Source organism: Balaenoptera borealis, assembly GCF_965194805.1.
Source record: "Balaenoptera borealis genome assembly, chromosome: 15".
NCBI lineage: Eukaryota > Metazoa > Chordata > Mammalia > Artiodactyla > Balaenopteridae > Balaenoptera > Balaenoptera borealis.
In genome coordinates this window covers 70,759,727-70,772,607 of record NC_138871.1, presented here as the reverse complement: position 1 = coordinate 70,772,607, position 12,881 = coordinate 70,759,727, and the positions used below count along the sequence as shown (strand labels likewise).

General features: G+C 42.8%; 1 protein-coding gene across 1 annotated transcript; it reads right to left on the bottom strand.

The window, feature by feature from the left end:
* Positions 1–232: 232 nt before the first annotated feature.
* Positions 233–12,871, bottom strand: PRR30 (proline rich 30). Its single transcript, XM_082357788.1, has one exon. It carries the CDS (start codon positions 2,858–2,860, stop codon positions 1,229–1,231), a length of 1,632 nt encoding a protein of 543 aa, XP_082213914.1. The 5' UTR covers positions 2,861–12,871; the 3' UTR covers positions 233–1,228.
* Positions 12,872–12,881: the final 10 nt, after the last annotated feature.

Sequence of the window (12,881 nt, the reverse complement as noted above, 5' to 3'; positions counted from 1 at the left end):
CAGGATGCCGTTCTCCGCCCGCTTGTGACGGCAGACTCCGCCATCTTTTTGCGGGGCGTTGGGGGCGCGCACCAGCTTCAAGAAAATGTCTTGTTCTGCAGGAGCGGGGGTGGGGAGGGCGGGGACGGGGTGTGCTAATGAAGGTTAAGGAGGGTTAATAAGGCTTTAATAAAGAAATCCGTGGATTAGGACTGTCCACACTTCAGGAGTGATACGCAGACTCGTCAAGCTCAGCCTTTACGTTTACCCCAGAGACGAAGTGATTTATCCAAGGTCACACTCCGGAAAGTGACCTCTCTCTCTCTTGCTTCTTAATGGACGCAGCGTGGACTTGAAAACAAACCTGGCTTCAAATCCCAATTCCACGGCTTCCTAGTATGAGGAAACCACTATTTAACTTCACGGTTAACACCTAGACTCCGTAGTTGGCAGAGGTGGGAATTGGCCATTCTCGAGGCTCCACACCCGCTCCTGCACCTTTTGTGGGTGGGGACAGCTCCCCTCTGATACTCTCAGAGGTAGGCAGCTCAGCCCCCAGGTAGGGCAGGTGTCTGCCTCGCAGCCCACCCTCCTGAGGGGGCCCTTGGATTTCTGATCTCCAACGTGAGGACCCCGTGTTTCTCTGCAGTGAACGCTAGGCTTGCCCTTCCCTGCAAGGAGGCACCTCCTGCTGCTCCCCTGGCCTCATCAGCATGAGTCCTTTTACTCTAAGGTGCAGCCAGAGGAAGGGGCCCAGTGGCTTCATCTCTGGGGATGCCATTATCTGTCCCAACAAATCGAATTAAATGGGTGGAGGGCCTGGCAGAGCCCTCTGCACATCTCAGGTGCTCAGGGCTTATGGGTCCCTTGCCCTCCTCAGGTATATGGCACTCACTCTCCTTGGTCATTCTGTTTCCTTTGACTCTCCTCCACCCCTTGTTGGGTTCTGGTCACCCTGAAGGTACAGCCACCCACAGGATCTGCTCAGCAAGACACAAACACAAGTTTTGCAGGGTCAGGCTTTATTGGATACACTGAAGGCTGAGTGGGGCCTCGGGTGCCCTTGGTCCTCTTCAGCCAGGAGAAAGCAGACTCCACAAGGGGCTCCCAGGGTTCAGGGCTGGAGAACACACCTGACCTCCAGCCAGCCAGCCCTTCAGAGCGTCTCGGGAGCTCCCTGAGATCTGGGGCCGGGCAGGGATGGGGGGGTTCGGAGGAGGTGCTCCAGGGAGCCTCCGTGGCTCTGGCACTAGAGTGGTGACTTTCGGGGAATGGGCTCTGGAGAGGCAGGCCTCTTTGAGGCAGAGGAAGGTCTGGGCTTCAGGGAGACAGTGGCCTGTTTTGGTGCCTGAGTCTGAGACCCTGAACAGCACATGGAGTTTGGTGATTGAGGGCCTACAGACCTGAAGCTCCTGTTCTGGGAGGGGGTGCCTGGGCCTAGATCTGCCTGGGCCTGAGCTGCTGGGGCTTGAGATGCCTGGGCTTGACATCCACGGGCCTGAGCAGCCTCTCCCCGAGGCCCTACTTCCTCCGGCCTTCTTTCTGCCAACAGATGCAAGGCCCTGGCCTGGCCCCGAGGCAGGCGGAGACCAAAGCCAATGCCGATGCGCAGTGGTCCGGATTCCCGGCCCTGCGCACAGGGCAGTAGTTGGGGGAAAGCAAGTAGCCTGGGTCCAGTCCTGTACCTGGGGATAGGGCAAGAGGGGCTGCGGGGCCGGAGACACACCAGACAGACAGGATACTCCACAACCGGGGCCTTGCCGGTTTTGCCTTGCCACAGGCGCTGCAGAAGCAGTAGCCGCAGGTCGTGGGCGATACGGCGGTGCCCCAGATGAACAACCAGGGCCTGGGCCAGGGCTCCTGGGTCCCTGAACTCTGCAGGGTCCCTCTCGTTTGCCACGCATCCCCCCTCCCCCCCAGGGGACCCGGTGTTCCTGTACTGATGCGAGTGGCATGTCTTGCTGTTAGAGTGAACCCCACGAGAAGGTAGACTGGGGCTTGGGGAGGTGAGAGTGGACCTAGGTAGGTCTTCGGGGTGGGAAGGAGACTGGCAACGTGAGCCCAGGAGAGAGGAGTTCTGTGGCTGAGAGGGAGAAGAGGAGTGAGTGAGAGTAGGAGATGGGTATAGCCAGTGGGAGGGCGAGGAAGAACGTGGTGGGGAGAAAGAGAGGCAATTCTGATGAAAGAAAGAAGGGGAACTTGGGAGAGAAGAAGAGTAGGGATGTAGGACAAAGTCCGAATTTGAGTCAGAAGAGTAGAAATGGGAGCCTGCAGAGTGGGACCATGGGGGAGGAGAGCAAGGTGGGTGGGTGTGACGGAGTGATTGTTGGGGAGGTTGAGGTCGTAGGTTGCAGGGAAGGGAGTCCACAATTTGTGAGGGGCCCCGAGGAGGGTGCCCAGGGGGTGCTGCGTTCTGTAGCAGCACTTGGTCCTTGTTTTGAGTCAACATTGCCTTGAATCCAGAGGAGAGTGGAGCGTCAAGCCCAGAGATTAGAGACCTGGCAGACGCAGGACCAGTATCTCTGGGGCCAGAAGTGGCTGAGAAATCAAGGCCTTCTGTGCACAGAATGTGGCTCCAGCCTGGTGTTGGTAGGACTGTTGGTGGCAAGCCAAGGAGACACCCAGCCCTGGAGCACCAGCTTCTCTGGGTGTTCAGACGGGAGCTTGGCTCTAAACTTGCCTTCTCACTTCTTTGCAGCAGGCCAGTGATGAGGGATGGAGGGGATGGAGAATCAGGACTGACTCTTGGGAGCTGAACGACAGCAGAAGTTATCTGGGTGGGCCAGGGAGGAAGACACAGCCCATAGGATCTGTAGAGAAAGAAACAGAGCCCAAGATATTGGGAGACTGGGTCCATTTCTGGCTCTGGCTTATGTACCATGCAAGCTGGTTCACCAAGGCCCTAAATCCATGTCAACTTTGGGGTCAGAAGAGCTGGCAAAAAGCTCCAGAGAAGGTAAGAGCTAAGGAGGAGAGGAGTAGGGAAGGACGGTAGGATGGATAGGTTGGAGTTCGAGGAGGGGGCTTGGGAGACGGGGACGGAGATGGGACTAGGAATTGAGGGTGTTCTGGTGCTGTGAGCTCTTACCGATGAGGGTTCCTCTGGGCTGTGTTTCTCAAGGCACTTCAGTGGTGTGGGACCTGGGAGAGAGAGGAACAGAGTCAACAAATGGTGGGTACGCCCCTTTCTGCCCCCAGCGTCTGTCACCCAAAACTCACTCTGACCAAGAGTTCTGTCTGAGCCTTGCTCTCGGTCCTCCTTCAGCCAGGCGGAGGTCTTCTGTTACCAGGTTTTTGTTCTCCTAAACCTGAATCAGAGATTCTGCAAGCATCCTGGTTTCCTGGCACTCTGGTTGCCCTAATCCCTGTCTTCCGTAATGCTGATGTCCTCTGGCTCAGTCTGGCCCCAGCCGAGATGGCTTTTCACGCTCAGTAGCAGCAGTAGCAGTGGGGCTAGCTGGTGAAAGCCTCTGGGAGGTGGGCACTTTGTCCCAACAGCCCTCAGGAGCTGGGAGCTGAGAGCCCCATTTCCTGGGGCCGTTGTCCCTGGCATCTAGTGCCTATGTCACAGAGGTCGGGGGCTGACATCATAGACTCTCCTCTTCAAGGCTCTAGAACCTTCTCTCAGAGATCATCCAAAGGCTGGCCCTTGATAAAACTGAAGCAAGCAAAATTCTTTGGGGCATTCAGTCTCTCCTTCAGGGCCTAGCCCCCACCTCTGCTCTCTGCCCATATACTTTACAGTTCCCACCACCTCCTCCATCCAGGCTTCTCCCCAACTGTACAGCCTATCTGGGCTGGACCCTCCCTTCAACTTCCTGTTTTCTTTGATTTCTGAGCAGTGGTTCATGCTCCACACCTTTTCCCCCCTTGGGATAATGCTTATATGTTTGCTTTTTTTTTTTATTAGTTATGTTCTACAGTTTTTTAGCTTTACTGAGGTATAATTCACAACTAAAATTTGTAATACCTTCAAAGTGTACATAATGATGATTTGATACATTGTGAAAGGAATCCTCTTAACTGTTAATTAACACATCCTTCACCTCATATACTTACATCTATATTTTGGGGGGGAGGTGAGGACGTTTAAGTTTTACTCTCTTTGGATATGCTTATATGTTTTAATATCTATTTTCTTAATCGCTTTGTTGAGATGTAATTCACATACCATACCATTCACCCATTTAAAGTGTGCGATTCACTGTTTTTCCAGTATACTCGCAGGGTTGTGCAACCATCAATGCAATCTAATTGTAGAACATTTTTATATCCCCCCAAAAGAAATCTCACACCCATAGTCACTCCTCATTCTTCCCTCTCCCCAGTCCCTGGAAACTATAAATCTACTTTCTGTTTCTATGGATTTGCATATTTCAGACATTTCATATGAGTGGAATCATACAATATGTGACCTTTTGTGTCTGACTTCTTTCACTTAACGTTATGCTTTCAAGGTTCCTTCATGTTGTAGCGTGTATCGTTACTTTATTCCTTTTTATTGCCAAATAATATTCCTTTATATGGTTATACCACATTTTGTTTTCCCATTCAGTTTTTTTTGAATATTTGAATTTTATTTTATTTATTTTTTATACAGCAGGTTCTTATTAGTTATCCATTTTATACATATTAGTGTATGTATGTCAATCCCAATTTCCCAATTCATCCCACCACCACCACCACCCCTGCCGCTTTCCTCCCTTGGTGTCCATATGTTTGTTCTCTACATCTGTGTCTCTATTTCTGCCTTGCAAACCAGTTCATCTGTACCATTTTTCTAGATTCCACATACATGTGTTAATATACAATATTTGTTTTTCTCTTTCTGACTTACTTCACTCTGTATGAGTCTCTAGATCCATCCATGTCTCTACAAATGACCCAATTTCTTTCCTTTTTATGGCTGAGTAATATTCCATTGTATATATGTACCACATCTTCTTTATCCATTCATCTGTCAATGGACATTTAGGTTGCTTCCATGTCCTGGCTATTGTAAATAGAGCTGCAATGAACATTGTGGTACATGACTCTTTTTGAATTATGGTTTTCTCTGGGTATATGCCCAGTAGTGGGATTGCTGGGTCATATGGTAATTCTATTTTTAGTTTTTTAAGGAACCTCCATACTGTTCTCCATAGTCGCTGTATCAATTTATATTCCCACCAACAGTGCAAGAGGGTTCCCTTTTCTTCACACCCTCTCTAGCATTTGTTGTTTGTAGATTTTCCCATTCAGTTTTGTTGTTTTTACTTTTTTGGCAATTATGAACAATGCTGCTATGACCATTCTTGTACAAGTTTTGTATGGACGTATGTTTTCATTTCTCTTGAGTAGATACCTATAAGTAGAATTGCTGAATCACATAATAAGTCTATATTTAACATTTTGAGAAACTGCCAAACTGTCGTCCAAATTAATTTACCATTTTTCAGTCCCACCAGCAAGGTACAAGCGTTCCAAGTTTTCCTATCCTCACCAACACATGTTATTGTCTGTCTTTTTGATTTGAGCAATCCTAGTGGGTGTGAAGTAGTATAATATTGGGATTCTGATTTACATTTTCCTAATGACTAATGATGGTGAGCATCTTTTCATGTGCTTATTGGCTATTTGTTTATCTTGTTTGGAGAAATACCTATTCAAATCTTTGGCCCATCTTTTAATCAGGTTGTTTTGTGTGTTCTTATTGTTGAATTATAAGAGTTCTTATATATTCTAGATACACGTCCCTTATCAGATATATGGTTTGCAAATATTTTCTCCCATTCTCTGGGTTATCTTTTTAGTTTCTTGATTGTCTCCTCTGATGCACAAAAGCTTTTAAATTAAGTCCAATTTTTCTATTTTTTTCTTTTCTTGTTTGCTTTTGGTATCTTATCTAAGACATTGCCTAACCCAAGGTCACACAGATTTGTTGTTTTCTTCTGAGACTTTTGTATTTTTACTTGTTAAATTTAGGTCTATGATCCATTTTGAGTTAATTTTTCTACGTAGTATGAGGTAGGGGCCCAACTTCATTCTTTTGCATGCAAATATCCAATTGTCCCAACACCGTTTGCAGAAAAGACTATTCTTTCCCCACTGAATTGTCTTGGCATCCTTGTCAAAAATCTGTTGACCATTGTTTTAGTTTCCTATTGCTCCTGTAACATATTACCTCATACTTAGTGGCTTAAAACAACGCAAATATATTATCTTACAGTTCTGTAGATTAGAAGTCCAACATGGGTCTAACTGGGCTAAAATCAAGATGTTGGCAGGGCTGTGTTCTTTTGTGGAGGCTCTAAGGGGGAATCCATTTTCTTGCCTCTTCCAGCTTCTAGAGGTTGGCCAAATTCCTTGGTTCGTGGTCCCTCTCCTCAGTCTTCAAAGCCAGCACCATTGTATCTCCATGACCATTCTTCTGACTCTGAACTCTTCTGCCTCCCTTTTCAATTTTTAAGTACCCGTGTGATTACATTGGACCCAGCTGGATAATCTATTTTAAAGTCAGCTGATTAGCAACCTTAATTTCCCATGTAATTTTGTTGAGGAATTTTGTGTCTATATTTGTAAGGGATATTTGTCTGTAGTTTTCTTGTGATGTCCTTGACTGGTTTTAGTATCACAATAAAACTGGCATCATAGAATGAGTTGGGAAGTGTTCCCTCCTAGTCTATTCATTGGAACAATTTGTGAAGGATTGGTATTTATTCTTATTTCAGTGTTTAGTAGAATTCACCAGGGAAGCTGTCTGGGTCTGGGCTTTTCTTTGTGGGAAGTTTTTATATTACTAACTCAATCTCTTGTTGTATTTCTTTTCGGATTATCTACATCTTCTTGAGTCCATTTTGGTAGTTTGTGTCTTTATAGGAAATTGTTCATCTAAGTTATCTATATTTTAAAAATTATTTATTTATTTACTTATCTATTTATTTATTGACCGCACCACGTGGTATGCGGGATCTTAGCTCTCCGACCAGGGATTGAACCTGTGCTCCCTGCAGCGGAAGTGCAGAGTCCTAACCACTGGACCATCAGGGAAATCCCCTAAGTTGTCTATTTTTGTTGACATATAGTTGTTCATAATGTTCCCCTTTAATCCTTTTTTCTTTATTTATGATCAGTAGTGATGTCTCATTTTTCATTTATTGTTTTAGTAATTTGAGTCCTCTCTCTTTTATTCTTCGTCAGCCTAGATGAAGTTTTGCCAATTTTGTTGATCTTTTTAAAAAACCAAAACTTTTTTTCATTTTCTCCATTGTTTTTCTGTCTCTATTTCATTTGTTTTTCCTCTAATCCTCACTATTTCTTTCCTTCTGCATGTTTTGAGTTTAGTTTTTTCTTTCCTTTCTGGTTTCCTAAGGTGATTAGGGCATTGGTTTGAGATTTTTCTTCTTTTTAAATATAGACATTTACAGCTATAAATTCTCCCTCTTCCCACTGCTTTAGCTGCATCCCATAAGTTTTGGTATGTTGTTTTTTGTTTTCATTAATCTCAAAGTATTTTCTACTTTTCCTTGCAATTTCTTCTTTGACTTACTGATTATTTAGAAATATGTTGTTTAATTTCTACATATTTGTGAATTTCCTAGATTTATTCTATTATTGATGTCTAACTTAATTCCACTGTGGTTGGAGAACATACTTTGTAGGATTTTATCTTTTTAAATCTACAGAGGCTTGTTTTATGCACTAATGTATGTTCTATTCTGGAGAATGTTCCATGCACACTTCAGAATAATGTATATTCTGTTGTTGTTGAGTGTTCTTTGATGCCTATTAGGTTTATTCAGTTTACTGTGTTGCTCAAATCTTCTATATCCTTATTGATTTTCTGCTTACTTGTTGGATACTGTAAATTTAAGATAGATTGATAGACCAGGCATGAGACTTTCCATGAATTTGTTCTTAGATGAAAGGAGGCCCTGTGGTCTTCAGTGAGGTTCTCAGGACTCTTTCCTTCTCAGAAGCAAGTCTTCCTTAGAGAGTTGCCAAGGGATGAAGAGTTAAGGTCATTAAATAAAAATTTCTAATACCACCTCTTCTCCATTCCACCGTAAATCTGAATTCAGACTACCCCAGAGAGGGACAAAATACCTTGTTTCCAATGCCAGGATATACCCTTAACAGAAATATATATGTATTAGTCTGGGTTCTTCAGAGAAACAAAACCAATGGGATATATCAATGTCTGTGTATCTATGTCTATGTCTGTGTCTATCTATCTATCTGAGATATATCCTATTAGTATCTTTCTAAGAAATTGTTTCATCTAAGTTATCTACTTTTGTTGGTATGCAGTTGTGTATATTTATATAGCATATATCTATATCTGTATCTAGCTATCTATGTATCTATATAGAGAGAAATTTACTGTAAGGAATTGGCTCATGCAAGGAGGGACGCAGAGAAGTTTGAGAAGTTCACGGTCAGCAAGCTAGAGACCAGGAGAGCCAATGGTGTAAGTTGCAGTCTAAGTCTGAGGCCAAAGGCAGGAGAAGACTGATGTTCCAACTTGAAGACAGGCAGAGAGAGTAAATTCTCCCTTACTCCACCTTTTCGTTCTATTCAGGCTTTCCATGAATTGGACAAGGCCCACCCTTGGGAGGGCAATCTACTTGCTCAGTCTACTGATTCAGATGTAATCTCATCTAGAAAAACCCTCGCAGACACACCCAGAATAATGTTTAACCAAATATCGGGGCACCCCTTGGCCTAGTTGACACATAAAATTAACCGTCACAGTATATAAGTGAAAGATGAGATGCCTTTCCAATGATCTATGATGCCTAGATTAAAGGAGGCTTTGCCCATATCAATATTTCCAATTGTCTCCTTTTTTTCGTGCCCTGGAGTTTTTTTCACCCCAGGACAAGTCATCATAATAAAATTAGGACTGAGTAAGATGTACGGTTAGTATAAAGTGAGAGAAGGGTTCTTATGAAGAGGTGGGTGGTAGGAGAGCAGAACCAGGCAAAACCTCAGTCATATCAGTTTTAGGAAGGAGCGAATATGGAGGCTGAGATCCAGCCTTAGGGACTGAGGGCTTCCTGGGATGCCAGACTTTCAGTGCTAAAACCAAAACAGTCCTAGATAAACCAAAACTAAACCCTAGAACTTGAGTCCTCTTGGAAAAGATTCATGTTTCCCTAGGGTATGAGGACCCCAGTTTGAAGATTACTGTTCTAACAAAAAATTTCTATAGTAACTTCAGTTTACACTAACCACTCTCTCCCTTATTTTGTGTTAATTACTATATGCTTAGTAAAACTCTACTGACCAAGCAAATGGAAATACTCTAAGCATTTGGCATCCAAGTTGGAAACATGGTATTGTAATGCAGTTGTTTTCTTGTTTGCTAGTTGTTTCCTATCGTAGACGTTATCTAACACACACTTTAACCACCCCCCACTACTCCAACGGTGGGCAAGAACACTGTGTTCTATTTCTTTCAAATGCTCTATAGCATGCACTTTCCAGAAATCCACCAATGTTTGTTGAGAGGATGAATGAATGAGTAAATTGATAGTTATCTAAGAGAATTTGACCTTTGTACTTTGCTTTTTCTTTTCCTTTCTTTTCTGTTTGGGCCCTACATTATTGCATGGTAGGAAGTGGAAGGAAGGGGATGCTTACAGAACTACCTGAGTATTCTTGGAGAAATCATGATTATGAGAGAGGTGTCAGAAAACAGAGATAGGTAAATATTCAAAAAGGGAGAAACAATAAATTCTAGAATCTCAAATCAGTCAGTTTCTAGTTGCTTGCCAGGAAAATTTTAAACTGCATTATTGACAGAATGTATATAAGCTCTTAGAAAGGAAATGGATGATCACAATGGCCAGAGTGGGTTCAAGTAAAACAACTTGTAGAGAACATACAGCCGTCCGGAAGTGGCACATATATCGTGTCATCAGGGAAGGCAGTTATATCTAACCTTTCACTTTCTAGGATAAGAAGTGTGCTCTTGACCATGCCAACTAAAACACACAGCCTGAGGTAAGTGCCAGAATGCCGATTTATAAATTTACCCTAGGGACTTCCCTGGTGGTCCAGTGATTAAGAATCCGCCTTCCAATGCAGGGGACTTGGGTTCCATCCCTGGTCGGGGAACTAAGATCCCACATGCCGCAGGGCAACTAAGCCCGTGCACCACAACTACTGAGCCCGCGCACTGCAACTAGAGAGCCCGTGCACCACAGCTAGAGAGTCTGCACGCCACGACTAGAGAGAAGCCTGCACACTGCAACAAAAAGCCTGCGTGCAGCAACTAAGACCCGATGCAGCCAAATAAATAAATATTTAAATATATATATATAAATAAAAATAAATTTTTAAAAATAAATAGCTCACATGGACAGGAAATAATTAGCATATTCTCTCTCTATAGTCTACTTGGGGAGTCAAAATGTAATCAGAATCCACAAAATTGATTTACCATGAGAAATCATAGTTGCAGAGATTGACTTACTGCTTTCAACATCACCAATATTCTCAAATCATATAGACAGAACTGCCTGGGGGTCAGAAATGCTTGATGCATGGTTTCAGAACAAGGAAAGTTGGGCAAACTAATAAATTGATTGCCTGGTAGCACGAAGCTAAGAGGTTAGTTTCATGCATCTCAATAGAAATACTCAAAGTCTGTTGGGCAAAGCTCTATCTTTTCTGACCAATGCTGGGATGAGTATTATCAGATTTGTCTCTGTGACTCTTCTTTTCTTACTCTTCCAAAGTTGATGGACACATTCTCTCAAACTAGCTACTATGGAGACTTGCTAGATGGGAATTGAAATGTGCACACCTGTGTTCTGACCAACTGTGAGTTGCTTTTGCAGTTCAGCAGTGCAATTTGCCTTATCCTCAAGTGCTTGTTTGTATCTAAATATAGTCCTTAAGTACTTACCACATAAAATTTCCCACATTACTCTTATTTCCTACTTTGTAAATGAGTTTTCAAAGGAATTGTAATAATCCCCATGTATATTGATTTCATCAAGGTTTTGACAGAGTGTTGTGGTGGAAAAATGTGAGCCAGCCAGTTGAACCACTATTGCTTTTTTGCCTTTTAACTCTTCTTGTTCTTTGAAGTCTACAAATAATGCACAAATAAATTCCATTATACAAAATTCTAACAATACATACGTATACAGAGTAAAATTTAAAAGTTGGCCTTGACACTCTTCCTATTTTTACTCTCTCCAGGGATGTCCACTGTTCGTCTTCTATTTTTGTATGTATCTAATATTTGAGTTTATTAATTATAATTCGGTATCTCTGCTTATGTATCTCTGTTTAATCTATCAGTTTCTGAAAGAGGTGTGTTAAAATCAACTATTAATTGTTGATTTATATATTTCTTCTCGCATTTCTGTTAGTTGTTGGTTGATGGATTTTTGAGGCTGTGTTATTAGGTGCAAAAATATGTTTATAATGATTAAGTCTTCTTGTTCTGCTGTTCCTCTTATCATTTAGCAAATCACACAACCCAGCTTTCTTCTCCAGAAGTTGGAAAATGAACATTAGGGCAAAATTGAAGAAATGAGAAGGAAGAAAATAAAAATGATAAGGCTAAAAATGAGTGAAATGGAGACTTTAAAAGAATAGGGATTCACACTCATTAGGATGGCAATTATAAAACAAAAACAAGACAGAAAACGATAAGTGTTGCAGAGGATGTGGAGAAACTGGAACTCTTGTGCACTGCTGGTCGTAATGTGAAGTGGTGTAGTTACTATGAAAAACAGTATGGCAGTTCCTTGAAAAATTAAGAATAGAATTATCGTATGATCCAGCAAATTCACTTCTGGGTATATACCCGAAAAAATCAAAAGCAGGACCTCAGAGAGATATTTGTACAACTAATGTTCATAGCAGCATTATTCACGGTAGCCCAAAGGTGGAAATTACCCAAATAACCAATCGACTGATGAATGGATAAACCAAATGTGATAAATACATACAATGGAATATTGTTTCACAAAAATGACAAATACTGTATTATTCTACTCATATGAGGTACTTAGAATAGCCAAATTCTTAGAGACAGAAAGTTCAGGGGTGCTGGGGTAAGGGAAATAGGGAGATATTGTTTAACAAGTATGGAATTTCGGTTTTGCAATATGAAAAATGTTCTGTGGATGGATGGCAGTGATGTTTGCACAACAGTGTGAATATACTTAATGCCACTGAACTGTATACTTAAAAATGGTACATTTTTATTATAATTTTTAATAAATAAATAATTTTTAAAGACGCAGAATATTAAAAAAAAACAAAGGCTGATAATCTAGGCATATTTCTGGCAACACTGATCAAGGACAAAAAAACAGGTGGGTGCAAATAAAATACAGAACAAAAAAGGGGAAAATATCTAGAGACATAATGGAGATTGAAAAATAATAAAAGGGGGCTTCCATCTGGGGCTGGAAGTAGTGACACTTCCAGGGCATTCCTATAGCACTTGAGGCACTAGGAGAAACGAGAAGTATGAGTGACTGTTCCAAAAGGACAGGGAGAAGCCTGCTCTTCTTGTCCCCTCCCACTGGCCCCATGGTCACTCAGATGGATCCTGAGCTTACCAAGTACTTCTTTTTTCAAATGGACCTCAAACAGTATCCAAGAGGTCATTGTTCCAGGGAGATGGAGCTCAAGTTCTAGGTTGAAGATGATCCTACCCTACATCCACTTCCTCTCCACATCTCTGTGGACAGAGCCAATACCCGTGGAACCATGCAGGGGCTTCTCCTTTCACCTGAAATAGTGGGGGCTGATGGTGCGCTGAAAAAAACCCAGGAGGAAGAGAATTTGTCATTAGTACTGGAGGCCAAGGAGCCACGAGGCCCAACTTCCATTAGTTAGACCAGTTCCTGGGACCCTACCTATGTCCTACTCAAGAAATAGATGTCCCAGAC

Coding starts and splice junctions, on each gene's coding strand:
- PRR30 (XM_082357788.1), bottom strand. CDS start 2,860: ATGGTACATAAGCCAGAGCCAGAAATGGACCCAGTCTCCCAATATCTT.